Genomic DNA, 21,715 nt, shown 5'->3' on the forward strand with positions numbered 1-21,715 from the left:
GTTCAGGACAGGACAACGTGAGCGCTGCTTACCCTGCCACCTCCCCTCTACACTGAAGCCACGCAGCAGGCAGGCCAGAAGGTGCCTTTGAAGTCATAAATGGCCACTCTCGGATCAAGAAAGAAGGCAAAAGGCATTTAGAGGAAAAAAGCTCAAGGGGGGCAGCAGGCAGATGTGTGTCGAGTCCTGCATGGCCTAAGAGAGGTGACCCTGCCCACTTCATACGCATCTGAGTGACCACTATGCATGTGCGCATGCAGGTATATCATGTGCTTCCTGTAAAATAAATACTGAATAAATTAATTAGTGGTTGGTCTTTTATTTTTAAATGGTAGGTTCCTTAAGGGTAGAGACAAGATGATATTTTTAACACTTTAGTATAATGCTCACAGCATCATCATTCTCTGCATGTGTGGCCGGCTGCCAAAGATCCAATACTCAACCTCTGAGGCCCTACTACCGGCCAGGCACTGGGGGTGAGACACCCTCTCGAGCAAGCACACACCAAACAACCCTGCCGTCGAGGAGCTCCTCTGCTACTCATCCCTGCCGTCAAGGAGCTCCTCTGCTGCTCGTCCCTGATGCTTTCCCCCCACCCGCTCCCTGGTGGAGTCACTGTTTCTCCTTTCCTCCCACCCATGAGCACCTCCGAGGCAGGAACTCTGAAGTCCAGGGCCTGGTACAGAGCCAAGTGCTCTACATGTTTAATGAAGGAAGGCATTAAGGCCTGAACCAACCAACCACAAACCAACCAACCTTAGGAGGTGGCCAAAACCAGAAGAGGGCTGACAAATGAGCAGCCCCCATCTGACTACCTTGTGATGTACCTTCCTTTGTATTCCCAAAGCGCTAATCCAGGCCACAGTGACTGCTTCCCTGGGCAGTGGCCGAAGCTTTGCTCCTGGGCTCCCTGCTCTGGGTCCTTCTCCCCTTTGACCCTCTCACGTCTGTCCCCCATCCCCGCCATGCCAAGTCAGTCTGCCTTAAACCCAGCTTCTGCTCATTTCACTCCCCTACTCAAAAGCCTTAGGTATTTCCCTACAACCTTGGGCAGAAAAGGCTACTTCCACAGGTAGCAAGTACCTGGTCCTCACAGCAAGCAGGGATGTTTAAGGCAGGGGCCTGTGTGACATGTGGACCACTATTCTAAGCAACGTGAAGGCTCTATACCCCCAAACATTCTGTCCATTCAGTCCAGACAGACTCTCCATAGTCACAGCCCATCTTCTCCCCTAAGGGTAGGAACACTGTTTCTATAAAGGGCCCGAGAGTAAATATTTTAGGCTTTGCAGGCCATATACACACAGTCTCTGTTGTATATTCTTCAGATTTGGGGGTTTTTTTCTTTATAACTCTTTTTAAACCGCAAATACCACCTTTATTTTAGTTTACTTTGTTTCTTGTTTTTGTTTTTTTGCATACAAAAACAGGGTGGACTGTAGTTTGCCAACCTCTGCCCTGACCAAACAGGGACAACCCTGAGAGCCCTGAACCCAACTTGCATTGTTTCAACTTACCCACCTCAGTCAAGCTACACCCTCCTTTGTCCTGCTCCCTGATGAGACCCCTGCTCTACAGAAGCAAGCAGGCACTGAGGAGGAAGCCAGGGCCACCCCCGGCACCAGGGAGGACCCACAGCTATTGCAGACCACCACACTGCACAGCGGCAGCACGCTTTACTCCAAGCATCAGACAGCCCAGGTCTGTCCCAGTGATGGGTGGGTGGGTGGATGGATGGACAGATGGATGCATCGATCCATAGATGGATCAACCAATCCACGGATCAATGGATGGACAGATGGACCAAAAACTGCTTTAGAGTAACTGCTTTAAGAATTCAGGGAAGAAAGTGGTCCTGATGGACTGGGGAATGCCAGGGAAGCCTTTCAGAATAAAAAAGACATAATGTATTTTTCAATGAAGAAACTAGATATTAGGGTGCTTTACAGAGTGGAGATTTTGGTAATTCTTAAAGAGATTTTCCTGTTTCAAAGGATAACATGACAATCTTGATTTTTCAAATCAAAACGAATTTACTTCTAAACATACAGCAAGTGTTTTGAAGGTTAAGATATCAAATCACAGAAACAGAAAGATTACCTAGGCCTTCAACATTCAACAGACACTTTCTGAGAACTGTGTGCTGGGAACCACGTCGGGCTCTGAGGACTCAAAGAGAAGCAACACTGAACCTGAGGCACACTCAGCCTGGCGTGAGGGTCCGACAGGAAAACTAACTACAAGCAGGCATAACCTTGGATTTGGAGGCTCCCTCACCCCAAAAGGAAACGCCAAGATACTCTGAAGCCAGCCAGTAAGCCTCGCGCTCCTTAACAGCAGACACCTAAGAGCCAAGGGTTGTCCTCACTTAAGTCTACGTGTCCCTGGAAGAGATTTCCACATCATTCTGCCGGAGCCCAGATCCCATCCTGAAAGATGCCCTAAACGCCTCATTTGCGCCAACACCAAAGGAAAGAGCTGTTCCACGTAATTTCATTTTCTCAGTGAACTGAAAGTAATCAAAATTACACAGCGAAACTCAAAACCTATTTTCATGCAAACTCTCCTCAGTGGATTACGTGCTGCCCTGCCCAACACAGCAGAGTACTGATTCGAACTCTTCTTAAACCTGCTGCTGTGGGAAGACCCTCGGGGATGCCTAGAGCAGGGGCAGCTCCACACTTCTGAGTCCAATTTTCTCTTTTCCTCCCTTTCACTGGCCTCAGCTGTTGAGCGCCGGTCCCTGCTATTTCTATTTCACTACATGGTCTTTTCCAGAACCCCGAGGATGACCATGACCTACAGAGAAACAAGATGGGCTTTAGAGCAGCTACTTACACAGGGTTTTTTTTCTGTTTACCACCAAGTTCTAACACATGCCTACCACCGGCTTTAACCACCCAACCTAACAGTACATTTTTCTTTGGAAAAACAGTAACAAATTTCTGAAACACACATCAGCTGACACTGCTACTCCCTAATTCAAACCAAAATCTAACCAACTGTCAGAACCCTATACCAGCTCATGGTTTACCAGGGACAGGAATAAAGCCCTGAATCTGATACAGCAGGCCTCACTGGCTGTGTGCACAGACGCTTAGGGATCCAAGGAGGTTCATAAATTAAAAGAGCAAATAAAACCGAAGCCCTAAAGAGATTTCACATTAGCTATGACTAAAGCAATTTTGTCATAAGATCAATCAAACCTCCTTTACTTTGCTCTGACCATAAAGAAGAAAACTGTGCACTTCAAATATTAAGCTCCTTCCACACTGTTACAGAAGACAATAAATCATTTTTAAAAGAACAATAAACGCAGTTCTGGAAAACTGAGGGGAGGCAGTGTGGTAGGAAAGGAGGCCAACTTTAAATGTCATCACCAAAGCAGCAGCTTACGGGGAAGGAAGGCCTCAGCCTGAAATCCCAAAGTAAAGCTTCCCTCCTGAGTCCCCTCTGGCTGGAATCTCCACTTTGAAAAGAAAGTACAGGGCCCCGAGGGTCTGAAGATACACTAAGGGAGTGAAGGTAAGAGAATGCAGGGGAAAAAAGAGGGGAGGTGAGAATTTTAAGCTTTGGACACTGCCTAGACAGCAACCCCATCCCCAAGGAAAAGAAACAGGAGCATGGAGGAGGGGAGGGAAGGGAGATGAAAAAGGTGCAGAGCCGCCGGCCTACCTCACGATTTCCACCGTGCTCCACCCCCGCTGCTACCTCTTCCAAATGAGAAGCCTGCGGCTGGCAAGCTACAACCAAGGCAAACAAAAGCTACAGGTTCTGACAGCCCAACAGCCTGAGTAGTAAACACACCTCATTCCTATTCGCCACAAAAGAAAAGCCAACAAGAGAATTCACAAGGTGAGAAGAAAACCAGGAATCTCAACAATTACCTTCTGTCAAGAAGTGAGCAGTCTCCACAGTGAACAGATCAAGGTGATGCTTATGGAAAGAGGCAAACAAAAAGCTGCTAACTGGAAAAAACGATGTATCGTTCTGAGTTTGCTGCTGCAGAGACAGACAAGGCCTGGCCCTGGACTGGAAACCTCCCAGGTACTACCTACCGCACACCTTGGCCGGATGAGGCAAATGTCTGCAACCCAGTTATCAACGCAGGTGACATTTCCACTAACGGACTTCGCAACCAGAGACCAAGCCTCCAAGTGTTCCAATTTTCTCAGTATATTCAGAGCCCAAATGAGAACAAACAAAACAAATTAAATTTATTGCATCCCAATTCTGTGCAACCCATTGGCATTTAAAGATGATCAAGAACTGATCCAGCAATGAGGCAATGAAAAGAAATAAAAAGTATCCAGACTGTTAGGGAAGAAGTAAAACTACCTCTATTTGAAGATGACATGATCTTGTATACAGAAAATCCTAATACATACGTACACACACACCCCATTAGAGCTAACAAACACGTTCACCAGTATTGCAGGATATAAGATCAATACACAAAAATTAATTATATTTCTATACCCTAGCAATGAAAAATCCAGAAATGAAATTAAGAAAACAGTTCCATTTACAACAGCATCAAGAAGAACAGAATACTCGGGATTGGCAGATGCAAACTATTATATATAGAATGGATACACAATAAGGTCCTACTGTATAGCACAGGGAAAACTATAGTCAATATCCTGTAATAAACCACAATGGAAAAGAAAAAAAGAAGAAAATACTAAGGAATAAATTTAACAAAACTTGTACACTGAAAACTACAAAATATCATTAAAAGAGATTAAAGACTTAGTAAGTGCAAAAACATCCTACCATCCTAGATTGGATGATATTGAGATGTCCACAGTCCCCAAGTTAATCTACAGATTCAAAGCAATCCCCATCAGAATCCCAGCTGGCTTTTTTTTTTTTTTTTTGCAATAACTGACAAGTTGATCCTGAAATTCATATGGTAACAGGGACCCTGAATGGCCAAAACAATTTTGGAAAAGAAAACAAAGTTGGAGGACTCGCACTTCCTGATTTCAACACTTACCATAAGCCTAGCATAAGGATAAAATCAGTGGACTAGAATTGAGAGTGCAGAAGTAAACCCATACATCAAACTTCAACGGATTTTCGAAAAGGGTGCCCAAAGTATTCAATGGGGAAGGAATACTCTTTTCAACAAATGGTGTTGGGACAATTAGATATTCACATGCAAAAGAATAAAGTTGGAATCCTACCTCATATCATATCCCTACCTACCTCACAAAACAAACTAAAAACGGATCAAGGACTTCAATGTAAGGGCTAAAACTTTAAAACTCTTAGAAGAATATGTAGGTGTGTATCTCTGTGACCTTATATTAGTAACCGTTTCTTAGGTATGACAACAAAAGCACAAGCAACCAAAGGAAAAACAGATATTCCGGACTTTACCAAATTAAAAACTTCTGTGCTTCAAAGGACACCATCAAGGGGGTAAAAATAGGAGAAAATATCTGCAAATCATGTATTTGTTAAGAGTCTGGTTCTGGAATATATAAAGAGCTCTTACAATTTAACAGTAAAAAAACCCAAATAATCCAATTCTAAAATGGGCAAAGAATTTAAATAGGTATTTCTCCAAAGAAGACATACAAATGGCCACAGGCACATGAAACAATGCTCAACACCACTAGTCATCAATCAGGGAAATGCAAGTCAATCCAGGAGAGATCACTGCATATCCACTAGGATGGCTACAATCAAAAAGACAGACAGTAACAAGTGCTGAAAAGGATGTGAAGAAAATGGCACCCTATCACTGCTGCTGCTGCTGGGAATGTAAAGTGGTGCAGCTTCTTTAGACGATATTCTGACAGTTCCTCAAAAAGTTAAACACAGAGTTACCATATGCCCCAGCAATCCCACGCCTAGATATAGACCCAAGAGAACTGAAAACATATGTCCACCCAAAACCTTGTACAAGAATAATCACAGCAGCATTTTTCATAATAGACAAAAACAACCCAGACATAATAGACATAAACATAATAGACAAAAACATCTGGAAACAACCCAGATGTCTATCAGCTGATGAATGGATAAACAAAATGTCATATATACATACAATGGAATATTATTCAGCCAGAAAAAAGAAGTACAGAATCATACCACAACTCAGATGAGCCTTGAAAACATGATGCTAAGTGAAAGAAGCCAGACACACTAGGCCACAAATTGTATGACTCCATTACATGAATTCCATTACACGAAATGTCCAGAACAGGCAATATAGAGGAGGAAAGTCGATTAGTGGTTGTCAGGGATTGAGGGAGAGGGAAATGGGGAGTGACTGCTAATGGGTATGGGATTTTCTTTTAGGGTGATGAAAATGTTCTGGAATTGGGGACTTCCCTGGTGGCGCAGTGGTTAAGAGAATCCGCCTGCCAATGCAGGGGACACGGGTTCGAGCCCTGGTCTGGGAAGATCCCCCATGCCGCAGAGCAACTAAGCCTGTGCTCCACAACTACTGAGCCTGCGCTCTAGAGCCCACGAGCCACAACTACTGAGCCTGCGAGCCACAGCTACTGAAGCCCGCACGCCTAGAGCCCGTGCTCCGCAACAAGAGAAGCCACAGCGATGAGAAGCCCGTGCACGGCAATGAAGAGCAGCCCCCACTTGCTGCAACTAGAGAAAGCCCGCGTGCAGCAATGAAGACCCAACGCAGCCAAAAATAAATAAATTAACTAATTTAAAAAAATGTTCTGAGAGAGGCATGGACATATATACACTACCAAACATAAGGTAGATAGCTAGTGGGAAGCAGCCGCATAGTGCAGGGAGATCAGCTCAGTGCTTTGTGACCGCCTGGAGGGGTGGGATAGGGAGGGTGGGAGGGAGGGAGACACAGGAGGGAAGAGATGTGGGAACGTATGTATATGTATAACTGATTCACTTTGTTATAAAGCAGAAACTAACACACCACTGTAGAGCAATTATACTCCAATAAAGATATTTAAAAAAATGTTCTGGAATTGGATACAGGTGATAGCTGAACAATTCTGTGAATATACTAAAAAAATCATGAATTAGACACTTTAAAATGGTAGATTTTATGGTATGTGAATTGTATCTCAATTTTTAAAAAAAGCAACAACAGGGCTTCCCTGGTGGCGCAGTGGTTGAGAGTCCGCCTGCCGATGCAGGGGACACGGGTTCGTGCCCCGGTCCGGGAAGATCCCACATGCCGCGGAGCGGCTGGGCCCGTGAGCCATGGCCGCTGACCCTGCGCGTCCGGAGCCTGTGCTCCGCAACGGGAGAGGCCACAGCAGTAAGAGGCCCGCGTACCGCAAAAAAAAAAAAAGCAACAACAAAAATAAGCACCTGAGGAAACCACAGAAAGGTGTTTTTTATCAACTTGATTAATTCATAACCTATACTTTTTTTCAGGACTAAAAACTAGCCATTCGTTGCCAAGTTTTATTCCCACCTTTTATTCTAGTGTCTTTTCAAACTGAATATATGGGATACAAAGAACCATGAGATTTTCAGGCTGGAGAGGGTATTCGGAGATCAACTAATCCCAACACCTCATTTAAGAGATCACACATCCAGGGCAGTGACTTGCTCAAGGTTGTACAGCAAGGTGGAGACCACATCAGAACTGGAACCGACTCTTCTAACCCCCTGGCTGGTGCTCTTCCCATGCCACCATAGTAACACAACCAAATCCACAGGGCTTCATAATAGCACGTCTTCCAGTGATGAAATACTGGCTCCCCCTAAGACTAGGGAAAAGCTCTTGGAACCCTGATGTCAGAAAATCAGTATTTACTTAAAATTTAACAGTCCAAATTATTTAGTGATCGCAAAACTCTGTGATCATTAACACAATCTTCTTTTCACCAGAGAAGCAAAGCACAACAGAGCTGTAATCAAGAAACCAAAGCATGCACCTGGAAAGGCAGTTCAAGGTGAGACGGGTAGCACACTACAGAGCCCCATTTGTCCCAAACTTAAACTAGCGATGCACCCAATGAAATTCCAGCTCATGGGCCAACCACCATATCGACTCCAGTGGTATTCTGGGGGAGGGAGAATCTTTAAAGGGGGAGTAGAGAGGGAAAGTGTTATTTTCACCTCTAGTCTCTTGAAAAGTATAAATACGAATGGCCAGCAGAAAGTGGACGAGGTGGTCAGAAAAAGTAAAGAGCGGCACGAGGCAGGTGAACTGCGTTGCAGAAACAGAATGTTAGGAAATGTCTCATCTACCCTCCACTTTACAAGTGAGGCCACTAAGCCTGGACCAGTGAAATCAGCCGCCCAAGGCCCAGCACCTGGTTAGCTAACAGGTCAGGGCTATCAGAGGAATAAATACAGTACAAAGACTTAACATGTCCCTTCCTCTCAGAATCTCCCCAAAGTTCCCTAACTGGCAGCAGGGTGCCAACACCTCATGCAGACTGCCTAGACAAGCCACATCTGTGATTCCCCCCTTCAGTGGTCGCCTCTCCAAACACAGATCTGCTGACACAGAGGGAACAGTGCATGGACCTGATCCCTGGCTACGTGGCTCTGGAGTCCTTTACAAGCAGCTGTCCTCAGTCCCTCAGCTCTGAGGGGGAGGGAGGGGAGGCAGATGTACCTTTCTAACTCACTCCAAAACAGTTAAGGCCACTTAATAAACACCTCTGATGCTAAGTACCTCCCCAGGGGTTAGAGTCTGATGACCTAGGTCGACAACTATCAACCTGCACTAAAGAAGCCCAGAGAAACACCTAAAGAGGGAACTTCCCGGGCAATAGAGATCCCAGCAGGAGACCATCAGGTGAGGGTGAGGCATTAAAGGGCCAGCAGGAGGAACACCCCTAAGCACACAGGCTAATCTCAGCGTGGCTAGGACTCCTGGTTCTATCAACCGCTAATTGCGGGGCGGGCGGGCTACCTGCAGTCATGGAACTTGTCTGAGCCTCGGGTTTCTTCAACTATAACATAGAGATAACAGGATCTACAGCAGACAGGATAAGGGAAAGGATTCAGCCATCAAAACAAGCCATTTAGGGCTCCCCTGGTGGCGCAGTGGTTGAGAGTCCGCCTGCCGATGCAGGGGACACGGGTTCGTGCCCCGGTCCGGGAAGATCCCACATGCCGTGGAGCGGCTGGGCCCGTGAGCCATGGCCGCTGAGCCTGCACGTCCGGGGCCTGTGCTCCGCAACGGGAGAGGCCACAACAGGGAGAGGCCCGCATACCGCAAAAAAAAAAAAAACAAGCCATTTAAAACACAGCACAGCCCTTAACCCAGAACTAGGGCTCAAAGAAATGTCAGCCATTGCTGTTAAAAACAAAAACAAAACCTCTATTAAGATTTCTTCTGGGAAACTAGGGAAAGAGGCCCCCAAATCCGGGTCACCTGGCTAGAATCCTAGACGCCGAGGGAATTCACCATTAGAGGGAACCATCTTCACCAGCCGGCCGACTTTACTGCGAGCATCTGTGTATAAAATCACACTGACAAAGCCATCTTCAGCACCGAGTGGAGAGATGATGTCATTAATAATCCCGTTAGTAGGGCAGGCCTCCTGCCAGGGTGTGAGCAATGCCCGGGGCCACTCGGCTTTGCAGGGCTGGGCATGTCAGCAGAGCAGTGAAAAGAGTAACGAGGAACCGTTTCTGCAGCAACACGGACAGAGGAGGCAGAGAGGAAACAGTGGCAGCAAGGGTTCTTCAGAAGCATCCACTCAGGAAATGCGGCAGATGCATCACAGTGCAAGACAGCAAGAGAGGGGTCGTGCTGGTCACAGCCATCAATATGGAGGGCCTTTTCCGGTCCAGGCTCTACAGAGGCAGTTGGCGGCTACAGGAGCAGACTCTCATGTCAAAACGCTTGAGTTTGAATCCTGGCTCTGCCACTTCCTAGCTCTGTGATCCTGGTAAAGTGGCTCAGGTTCTCTGGGCCTTACAGGGTTTTTGTAATCATCAAGCAAGTTAAGGGTTAATATGTGTAAAGAACTTAAAGCATGCCTGGCACACAGTAAGCGCCCAATAAGTGCTAAAAGGCAAGGAAAAAACAACAACAGGGACTGACAGTAACACTTCAGTCATGCTGTGGATACCCCAAACACACTCATGCAACAACAGCATCGTTTCAAACACGCAACCTCACCGAAAACACGACAGAACTCAAAGTCTGCCTTAGAAGTCTGGGCGGAAGGTACCTGTAAATCTATCACTTCACATCCAAGCTTGCCCTCCAGAGTCAAGGACAGCATATGACAAACCAGAAAAACAAGAAAGGTAAAAGTAGGAGAATTGGCGGCCCAGCTCAAGGCCCTAACCACAGGACTCATCAGATGCAATTCACAGTTTTGCTGAACGCCAAGGCATGCATGAAGATATGAACTAAACCAGGACCACATGAGAAACTGCCAAGCCCTGACCTTGAAAAAATGCGGAGAGCACCATGGCTGTCAAACCACAACCGACAGCTTCACCCTCCACCCCTAGCTCCTCTAAGCACCTTTACTACTGGACAACTATAACGCTGGCTTGGGGTGTCACCCCTCTCTGCTCAACTCTAAGAACCAATTCATCACAATGATGGTATAATTATGAAGCCTGTTTAAGAAGCATTGCTGCAGAGTCACTCACTCACTCCAAAATACAGTTGACTAAAGTAATCTTACCAATAAGCCTGGAATTCTTAGCCTGAATTCAGGGGGGTTCATAAACTTGGATTGGAAAAAAGAATTACATCTGGACTTCATGAGCCCCCAAATGAAATTCAGCGTTTCCCTCAATTATGAATGTAAGCAACATACCATGATGGTATTAGCAGTACCTGCGACTCCAACAAAAGATATACTTACATAGCTTTAGAGGTGTTGGAAACAGCTCCAATACTGCTTACATTCATCAGTACCTCAAAATTAAAATATTTATTAGACCCAAAACCAAATCTTGATATTTAATGCTTTAGTAAAGAAACATATATTACTATGACACAGATTTTCAAATATATTTTTGAAATATATTTCAATATACTTGGTTCCCTTCGAGATCCCATGTATTTTATTCAATGCATTAAAACATCTTTCTGAAAAGAGGTCTACCATCTTCACCAGAGTACCAGAGGGGTCCATGGCACAAAAAGAAGGGCTAAAAGGGGCTTCCCTGGTGGCGCAGTGGTTGAGAGTCCGCCTGCCGATGCAGGGGACACGGGTTCGTGCCCTGGTCCGGGAAGATCCCACATGCCGCGGAGCGGCTGGGCTCGTGAGCCATGGCCGCTGAGCCTGCGCGTCCGGAACCTGTGCTCCGCAACGAGAGAGGCCACGACAGTGAGAGGCCCGCATACCGCAAAAAAAAAAAAAAGGGCTAAAAGGATAAACACTAACTACACACAAAATAAGTGCTTTATGGGGAAGGAGCTAATCCCGCCCACTTTTCCATCACTGGCCCCTGGTGGTAACAAAATACTGGTAGATGCCTATACACATTTACAAATCAAGAAACCCAACACAACCAAATACAAATAAAAATTCAGCCCAAGCATTCCAGCTCTGGTTGACAGTCCATTTATTCCACATCGTCCACATGATAAAACAATAATGGTACAGCAGTACCTGGAAGGGCCCTGGCAACCACTTGAAGGCCACATGACACAGAAAGTATAGGCAAAGAAGGCGGTTTCCTATGGTGGTGGGACTAGGTGAATTCACCACCTCTCTGCAGTGGGAAAGAGGAGTGTTTAGGAAGCTGAATGTGGACAGTATCCCAGGCATCCGACACAGCTAAGAAAGCATCACCTGCTATCATCTGCCTACAAACAGCAGAGCAGAGAAGCAGACATACCCCACCGGCCCTGTCTACTCAACTCTGCTTACTCTCTCCCTTCCCTTATCAGTGTCTGCAGAGAACAAAATGGATATCCAGCACTGGCCCCAACACAAGTGCTACAGCCAGTCATGCTGAGCAGCACACAGCCAGCCTCGATACCAACACTAAGTAGCTCCGCAGAGTGTCAGCTTTGCTGCAGGGACACCAGGAGGCCCGTCCTTCAAGCGCCCGAGTGAACCGAGCCTGGCCTCTGCCTTCGCTGGGACGGGAGCCCTGCTCTGTCCCTCTCGCCCCCCAGCACAGACAACACAGAGGGTCTCCATCAGACCTCTCGTCGCCCCCACTGCTACCACCTAGGCCACGACGTTCTTGCCTGGATGACCCCCAGCCCCAACTGGTCCCCCTCTTTTCTCTCATGCGCTGCCCATCTATTCTCTCTGGAGCAACCACCGGGAAAGGTTTAAAATGTAAATCAGATCAAGCCCTCCAGCGGCTTCCCACCATGTTAGAACAAAATCCAATTCCCTCCCAAGACCCAGAAGACCTCCTGTGATCTGGTCCTGCCTGGCCCTCACCCTCTCCCACGCCCACTTCTCTCCTCCAACAGGGCCTGGGCCAGGCACATCTTAGGGCCTTTTCACGTGCTGCTCTCCCCTGGCTACTTCCTCATTGCCTTCTGGGCTCTCTCTAATGCCACCTCTTCGGAGAGGCCTTTCCTGATTTCAGTTTCCTGCTCTCCAGAGTCACATTCTGTTCCTGTATTCTGTGTAACTTTTCTTCAGAGCACTTATCACTACCTGACATTACATTACTTTACTGCAGTGATTATCAACCCCATTTAGGGAGTGGCTTTAAAAATTGCCAATGCTTCAGGCCCCACCTAAACTAATTAAGTCAGAATTTCATGGAGTGGGCCAGGCATCTCTATTCTATAAGCCCCCCAGCAAGTGATTCTAATGTGCCACCAGGGTTAGAACAGTGCTTCTCAAACGTTAATGTGCATATAATGCACCTGGAGATGTTATTAAACCCTCGATTCTGATTCCACGGGTCTAGGGTGGGATTTGACAGTCTGCATTTCTAACAAGCTTCCAGGTGATGCCAATGCAGCTGGTCAGTGAACACTTCTCTGAGTTGCAAGCGTCTAAAAACCATTGTCCAGAACTTTCTGCAATGAGGAAAATGTTCTAAACCTACTCTGTCCAATGCACCTGTGCTTTATCAGCACTTGAAATGTGGCCAGGGCAGTTGAGAAACTGAAGGGTTAATTTTAGGCTACTATATTGGACAGTGCAAGTCTAGAATGTATGTGCTCCACAAAGAAAGGCATCAGAGCCTGGCCATGTGGAGGGTAAGAATCAAGGATTCTTCCAAATTCGTGGCCTGAGCAGCCCTCTGTGGATTGGCTATGAAAATCCAACCAGAGGCCTAGATGGCCACCGCCTCAGGAGTGGATCAATATTTACCTAAGGCTGGGAGGCAGATACAAGAGACTATATTGAGATCCCTCAGTAATTAAAGCATGTGGTAAGCCACAGATGACTACCTTGGCTTCAAGACTCAACTGCACATCATCATGCAAGGCCCCCCTAACCATGGACCCAGGCACACCTGAGCACTCCCATCCCTAGGCATCCATGATTCTGGACAGTCTTGTGGTTACGGCCTCACCACGCTTTATTGCATTGATTTGTTTATAGGATATCTGTCTCTCCCACTAAGCTTCAGGTTGCTTCAAAGACAATGCATGCCTCTTGGGAATTCTGTTCCCATCACCTAGCACACAGCAGCACTTAATAAATACTGAATGAATGACAGGGCCTGGAATTCACCACGAACAGCATTAGTACTTTTACCGTTAATCACAAGAAAGAGAGAAATTGAATGGGGGGTGGGGGAGAATGGGGGATCACATAAGAAGGGATCATTCCCTCCTTGAATGACTCGAAAATTTCCAGACACCTATATCCAGATTACAGGACACAGCATAACAAGCTGGCCCTGTCTGATCCACAGAGGCTCATTTCCGAAAATAAGAAGGGACTGGGCAAGCAGATGATGTCCTTCTGACAATAAATCTAAAATCTGTTAGTCTGGGATGTGGAAGCGCTGTTTTTCAAACAAGTCACAAAGGGCTAAGATTCAGAATCACACTCTTGCCTAAAAAGTACGTAGGCCGTAGGCTGGGTTCCCACTAATAACTGCTGGGAGGGGCTTCTGGCCCCAAGGACAGCAAGGCCCCTGGGAGTCTGTGCAGCCCAGATGCTCATTCTACCCCTGCAGTTAGAACCCTGCGCTTGTGACAGCAATGAGATTTCCAAGGCAACCAAGGACAACAGAGTGGAGAATTATGGCCCGGAAGGAAGTAGATTAAATTTTAATACTCACGAGTCAACATCAAATTTATTTTTAAAACTACATATCTGACAAAGCCAAATAAGCAAGACAGAATGGATGATGCTCTAAAGGAGGGTCTAACTATGAATATCCCACACATGTATACAATTTTTCCCTATTTTGAGAATATTTCAAAGAGCTCAGACTCAAAGAAACTGAGACAGCAATAAAAACCCCCAAAAGGAGGGGAGGAGGGTTTTCAGATTCAGCCACAACTACTTATTTTTTTTTCCATTATTTCCAAAAACACAGGGCAGATTCCAGTTGAAGTACCAGACTTTGCAAAAATTGTGCAAAACAATTACTTCACCAAGAGAAAGCGATGATCACAAAGTGAAAATTTTAAAACACAGCTATGTGCTGACCTGCTGCCAAGACAACAAACTGGTTAAAAAATAAGCAACAGTGAACATATAGCAGTTTTCCATTCACTTACTCATTCAACCATTCCTTTCCCTTACTCCCCTCCCCCCCCCATGTAAATCCCGGCTTGGGGGCCAAACACCCTCATCAGGTTCTATGGATTAACTATCATGTAATCTATTAAAGCAGTTAGCATTTAGTAAACTGGTTGTCTACCAGGTATTGTGCTGTGTATTATCTCATTAAACCCTCACAACCCTCTGAAGTAGACGGGTATTGTGATTGAGACTTTAAAGCCAAGGAAAATGAGAAAACATTAGGTATCTCACCTAAGTTCACACAATTGCCCAGTGGTGGAGTGCGAACTTGAACCCAGGTCCATCTGACAAAGGAGTAATTTAGAGAATTCAGCATTATTAAAAGTAACAGAAAGCAGCATCATTTTGGAAAACAGCATGAAACCAAGTTCAAACTCCAACTCTTCAACTTACTAGCTCTCTAACCTTGAGCAAATTAACCTCTCTAAGCTTCAATGTCCTCATGTGTAAAGCAGGGATGAGGAATAAATACAACAGATGTGAGGTTCATAGTACAGGGTAGGGATCCATTAGCTACCCACAGTCCAGCTACAGGTGTACATATCAAAAAAACCCTTACACTTCAACTGTAGGATGATTTTTAGCAGACATAACCTATCTTGGAAATAATAGGTTCACAAACATTAACCAGTTTAAAATTAGTTTACTAATTCCATGACACATTTGTTTAAACACAGGACCAAGGACTTGAAAATTTGTCACAATACCCACTCTCATGTCTCATTTCAGTATGAAGAGCAGATGCTTGTTTAAAATCAAAACATGAGGGCATCACTGGTTAAATAAAACTGTTTCAGATTTAGTTCTCTCATAAATGTAAGCTCACATGTACCATTATCTTAGTATGTATACTGAATTTGCTTAAAGTGAGACAGACCTGTAATGATTTGTGTTTTTTTTTTCATTTTTGAGACTTTAACCAATTCTTGTTCTTGGATGGCAACATGGAGCAAGCCTGCAGTTTAGTAACATGACCAAATCCAGTCTCTCTTTAATCTGCTCAGTAACTGAGCTCTAGGGTAATCTCCTGCACAGCATACAAAAAGAGCTCTGGAATTACACACTGCAAACTAAAATTAATCAGGAAAGGATACGTCAATTTTAATAGCAACTCCTATTTGCCTAGCTTTCCAGCATCTGCCAGTGTTAGTAATATTTAACTGACAAACTTCAGTAGGGAAAAGAAACAGAACTTTAAACACAATTAAGCTTTCTTTTTAAGGCACTGTGTACAAAGCTTCCTTCCCTTAAAAGATATTCAGCTACCTCTTGGGCTGCAATCATTCCATAAACATTGTTAATGGTGTATTTTCAAAACAGCGTGAAAATTTCTTCTTGCTTTTCAACCAGCACTTCTGAAAAAACTTACTACGCTCATCCCCATCTGCCTCATTTGAAGGCATAATCTTGAAGCCTTGCTAATACAGGTAGAGTTAAGTGATGTGGGATCACAGAGCTCACTACAAAAGGTTTACATTCAGCTCTCCTCTACAAAAAAGGGGGGGGGTGAGGAAGGAAGGGGGGAAGAAAGCCCTATACTATACTTAAAACACTCAGAATGTTGAATCTACTACTTTTGATTTAGCCTATTACTGACTGTTTATGTCTACAAAGAAAAAAATTTCCATTAAGGGAAAACATTCTGTATTTTTTTTTCCCCAAGCAATTCCTAACAGCAGCTGCTTTGTTCAAGTCGGCAAAAACCTGAATGCCATCGCTTAATTTAAAGCTCTCTGGTGACCTCTCCTCACTCACTCTAGCCCAGTCATCTCCTTCTAAAATACCTACCATACCCCATTTTAAGAACGTTACTTGACGTTCTGGCCAAGAGGAATTTAATCATCTCTTCGACACGGGCACACGTGTGGCTGGTAAACCAGTTCCCTGTTATGAGCCAAGCACCTGATACAGTGTCTCTGACCCTCATAACCACCCTGGAAAGGATGCATTGCTAGTCTCGTTTGATAGGTAAGGAAAATGAAGGCAGAAAGGCGAGGAGCTGCCCCAAACCACAGTCGGCGGTGGCCCTGGACTCACGAACTCTGCCTGCCCTTCAGTCCCAGGCTGCTCTGTCACCTAAGCTTGCGGGTCCTAAGCGCTCTCTCCGCAGGATGTGCAGGGCTTACTAGTTAGCACTAGACGATGACTTTGCACCTTGACTAAAAGCAGGCCTTTTCCAGGCTGATGGGGGAAGAAAGGCGTCCAGAGCTGCGAGCAGGTAAGACACACGTCCCCGGGGGTCAGCAATGGCCTTTGGATCGGAAGCCCGGCTCGCCCACTCCTCCCTGGGCGCCGCGCGGCACGGCGCGGGTCAGGCCTTTCTGGCTAAGGTGTGCACACCTTTCCTAGGCAGCCGGGGTCCCCCGGACCGACCCAAGAGTCGTGCAGAGCGGGTCCCGGGCACACGGGCACCGCGCCGGGCAAGCTGGGGACAGGGGCACTCCACGCGCTGAGAGGGGGACGCTGGGGGGCCGCGGGCAAGCCGACGACCCCGGCCACAGCAGCCGAGGGGTCCCCGCTCACCGCCGGCCCCGACTCTCGGGCCAAAGTTGGCGGCGCAGGGAGCGGGGGGGACGGCGGGGCTGGGTACCGCCCGGCCCGGGGCCCCGCGAGGGGAGATGGGGGGGGTCTTAAAAAGGCCCAAGGTAGGCAGCCGGCAGCCGTCTCTTCCGAGCCACCTCCACGGAACAAAGGGCTTGTTGCGGGCAGGGTTCGCCCAGCTGCGTCCGGATCCCGAGGAAAAGAAACTTTTCCCGGGATGCGGGAGCCGGGCCCGGGGCGGGGGCGGGCTAGCGGGGCGCGGCGCTACCTGCGGCCGGAGCCGCCCGCCCGGCGAGGCCCGCCGGCGCCGCTCACCTCCTCGATGGCCGCCACCGTGTTCCGGCACTGCGCCGTGCGCGTGGTGAAGCTCGAGGCCGTGGGCGCCTTGTAGTCTTCATGGGTCTCGGCCACGAATTCCGACACGGAGATCTGGTCCGGCATCGCCTCAGAGCGCGGGCGGCGGGCCGCAGGGGAGCCGCCGCCTCAGCCGCCGCGAGGGCTCCGACCGGCCGCTCGGACGCCGACGCCGCCGCCCTCGCCGCGCCCGCAGCTCGCCCGGCCGGCGGACAAAGGGAAGCGCCGCGGCGCGGGCCGCCGCCGCGGGAGCCGCACGAGCCGCCGCAGGGCGCGGGTCGGCCGCCCGCGGGGCCCGGCGGCGGGAGCAGGGGCCGCGCGCGCAGCCCCGCGCAGCTCGGGCCCGGCCCGTCCGCCTGCCGCGCCGAGGGCTCCGCTGCCGCCTATCCTCCCGAGCGAGCCCCGACGCGGACGCGCACAGCCGGCGGGAACTACCCGCCACCCAGCCGCGGGCCCCGAGCGCCTCCCGCGGAGAGGGGCGGGTCCGGGCCGGGGGCGGTGGCCGGCCGGGCGCGGGGCGGGGCGGCGCGGAGGGCCGGGCCGCCAATCCGCGCGCTCGCCGCCGCCGCAGCCGCCGGGAAGCTGAGCCTGCAGGAAGGAAGGCGGCGCGCGCTCCGGCTCGCCGAGCCGCTCGCCCGCCGCCGCCGCGCGCCGCATTGTCTCGGCGTTCGGGCCCCCGCCGCGCGCCGGGGTTCCAGGGCGCGCCCCGCCGCGCCGGCGGGTCAGACCGGGCCGCGTCCGAGCTTCCCGTCACTCACTCCCACCCCAGGTCCGCGAGCGCGCGCGCAGGGTGCGCTTGACACCTCCCGGGCCGAGCCACCGTCCCCCTCTCTCGTCCCCGCCCCACCCCCGGTCGTGGAACCCTTCTTGGTGTCCCCCATAAACCGCTGGGAATGCCCGTCCGGGCGCGGGAGAAGGTGTGAGGAGCTCGCCCCCTGCAGGACCATGCGCGCCGCTTGGCAGATGCCTCCCGCACCCCGCCCGGCAGCACCCGCCCGCCAGCTTGGGATTCGGTGACAGCCACGAGAAATGACCATAGAGTGAGTGCTTTTGTGCCATCCAATCCTCACGACCTTGTGAGGCAAGTAAAGAGATGGTTATGTATTTTACATAGAAGGAAGGCAAACGATGCTCCCGAGAGAAACTGAGTGGCCCAGTGGGCTTCATATCCAAGTCGGAGCGCTTCCGAGGGCTTAACAGGACCCCTGGTCAGTGTCCCAGTCGTGTTTCCTATGCATTTTCCCTAAAATCCTCGGTCGTTCTCGGTTGGTTGGAAACAGTTTCAGGGTACTAGGCCAGGATCCACTCTGGGCAGATTAGAATACGCTGAAATGGTACTCCTGTAGGAAGTGGAAGGGACCCAGGGAGTGTGTGAGAGAACCAGGAGAACGTGCAACAAGAGAGGGCAAAGTTCATATATAACTGGCCCAGTAAAGAGTTTGAGTTAAAACAGATTTTCATTGAACGTCTTAAGGAAACGCTCATAATGATTTTTGAAAATCCAGCTTGCCAGGGGGAAAGAGGGTGAGGGATAAATTGGAAGACTGCGGTTAACATAAACACGCTACTCTATAGAAAATAGGTAACTAACAAGGACCTACTGTGGAGCACAGGGAACTCTTCTCAATACTCTGTAATGACCTATGTGGGAAAATATTCTAAAACAGAGTGGATATATGTATAACTGATTCACTTTGCTGTACAGCAGAAACTAACACAACGTTGTAAATCAACTATACTCCAATAAAAATTTTTTTTAATCCAGAAGTTCTGAAGACGCTGGTCCAATAGAATCACACCCCATAACTCTATACCAGGCATGTGGCATGGTTTCTGTAGCTGCCAGCAATAAACCCAAGAGAAACTTTACAAAAACCTTTTGTGCATCTGAAAAGGAGGAAGTGTGAGAGACGTTGGAAATTCAATACGTGAGACAAAGCGGTCTCCTGACACTGAAGGACAGTGGACCAATCTTTTTTAAGCTCCCTTGTAAGAATTTGCTATATGAGGTGGCAGCATGGGTCAGACATTATGTATGGCCTTTGGTATTTTAGTAACATTGCATATGAAATTTCGCTTTCTGAAATAACTGTATTAGTGGATAGCTTTTATAACTGCACTAGGCAATAAGTTACCATTGTTAAAACTGTAGCATCTCTGCTTCTATCTTCCCTGTATGTTTTTTCACCCTTTCGGTGTCTTTGGTGGTTTCCTCTATTTGCAGCCTTCTACAATTCAAGTTCTATAGATAATACTTATATTAATGCACCCTTTCCTACACCAGGCAGATTCTGTTCCCTCCTAGGTAGTTTTCTAGCTACGGTTTTGTTGTTCTTATCTTGGGTAAGTTTTCAAGTCTTGATTTTTAGAGGACTAGTATCTATCAGGCTATGGATTTAAGGATTTAAGAAGAGAAAGTAGTGTTTTTCCTTGACATCTAGTACAGCATTAACCAGACTGATCCAGACTTCTTCTCCAAGGACCAAGTTAAGCTTCATGTTCTTTATTCTCTTTATGTGCAGTTACTGTCTTTTTTTTTTTGTAGTTTAATAGTATTTTTACAGAAACCTTTGGTAGCCACAAAAATAAAATTGCAAAGCTGCATTGCGTTATACAAGTAGATGCAAAGGTTAGTGGAAAGCAAGTCATCACCAAGTCCACTGCAAAGAGAACATCTGTGATAGAACACCAAAGCAATTTATTCATCCAACCATCACTGAGAATCTCAAAAAACCTTGCATAGCACAAAAGCCTGGGATTAAAGCAAGATCAGAATAAAACGTAGCTAATGGGTCTCTGAGATTAATATAATGAGAATGAGTAGGTTCCAACAAATAATAATAAAACAAAAGTTGAATGTGGATCAAGAAAACATTATAAACACACACTTTTTTTTTTGGATTCATGAAGAAAAGAAGAACATGATGGGAAAACCATTACAGGTCTATATACCCCTTTACCTAGAACTTTAAAATCTAAATAGCTCTGAAAAATATAAAGTTAAAAAAAAAACTATTTTCATGGTAAAATGATCTGAAATGAATTGACATGTGACTATTTACAGTCTTGCTTATCCCACTTCATATGAATATTTATGTTTTAGTGCAAACTATAAATGTGCTTGCTTATGGAGTATTGCCCCTGACCCCACTGGGGGTGACTCAAAATATCTAGTGTATGTGCTGTATTAACTCTCTAGAATCTGAAAAATTCTAAATTCTATACACATCTGGCCTCAGGGGTTTCAGATAAGAGGTTGTAGACTTGTATTATTTTAAAAAAAGAAAAGAAACATCGTGTTGCCTTGTCATTTCTAGGAAAGAGGAAAGAAATCGTGTTGACTTGTCATTTCTAGGAAAGAGGAAAGAAATCCTCTTCTCAAAAATGGGATTTTCAGCAGCCCATTGAGATTGGCCAACAGCCCATTTTCCAAAGGAATTTTCTGCCCCCAGTAGTTCTCAAGAACCTGAGATTTTTCACTCTCAAATCAAGTTTTAAAATATGTTCTTAACTCTGAAATTTGCTTGAGGGTTGGTTGGTTTAACACAAGACTTATCCAGTTCACTTGCTATTAATTTGTAAATGATTACTCTTGGAATGGAGAGATCTGTGTCTTAAAAGAACTATGGTAAACGGTGTAATTAAATAGAAAAACAACGAGAAGAAACACGCCAGTGATGTGAACATGTAAGCATAATCAGAAGCTTCATTTCCATGCTTAACAAGATTCACCCTAAGACAGTGTTGCTGAAGGGACCAATTTATCCCCAAAGTGAGAGAAGTTTAAATACACTTAGCACAGTGATCTCACCTTAGTACTCTAGGGGAAAAAAATTAGCATGCAGAAAGTATTTTACAAATGAAAACTTTGGTTTTGATGTCAGCTTTGCTTCTCTGTGACTTTGAATAAGTTAATTAACCTCCCTGGACTCAGCTCATTTGTAAAATGAAAGCAGCTGGACTAGCTAATTTTGAAGACTCCTTCCCTGTGCAGGCATCTCATCATTCCATGATCCACGTTTTATGTTTGTTTGGTCACAAGAGGGAATTGCTACAAGGGCCATATTCCTACTGAGAAAATCTAATCATTGGTCCTAGACACTTGAGAGTAAGCATGGTTTTTTTTTTTGAATTTATTTATTTATTTTTAATTAATTAATTTATTTTTGGCTGCGTTGGGTCTTCATTGCTGCGCATGG

At 46.9% G+C, this 21,715-nt stretch overlaps 1 protein-coding gene across 6 annotated transcripts in view; it reads right to left on the reverse strand.

Annotated features, from left to right (window-relative positions):
* Window positions 1-17,676, reverse strand: part of ASAP2 (ArfGAP with SH3 domain, ankyrin repeat and PH domain 2) — a 157,106-nt gene extending 139,430 nt beyond the window's left edge. For all 6 annotated transcript variants that reach the window (XM_060169311.1, XM_060169312.1, XM_060169315.1 and 3 more), the window contains exon 1: window positions 17,478-17,676. In XM_060169311.1, coding sequence (XP_060025294.1) covers window positions 17,478-17,603 — 126 coding nt within the window. In that variant the 5' untranslated portion in view covers window positions 17,604-17,676. The remainder of the gene's footprint in view (window positions 1-17,477) is intronic.
* Between the last annotated feature and the right edge of the window lie 4,039 nt (window positions 17,677-21,715).

This window comes from Lagenorhynchus albirostris, chromosome 13 (genome assembly GCF_949774975.1).
Source record: "Lagenorhynchus albirostris chromosome 13, mLagAlb1.1, whole genome shotgun sequence".
NCBI lineage: Eukaryota > Metazoa > Chordata > Mammalia > Artiodactyla > Delphinidae > Lagenorhynchus > Lagenorhynchus albirostris.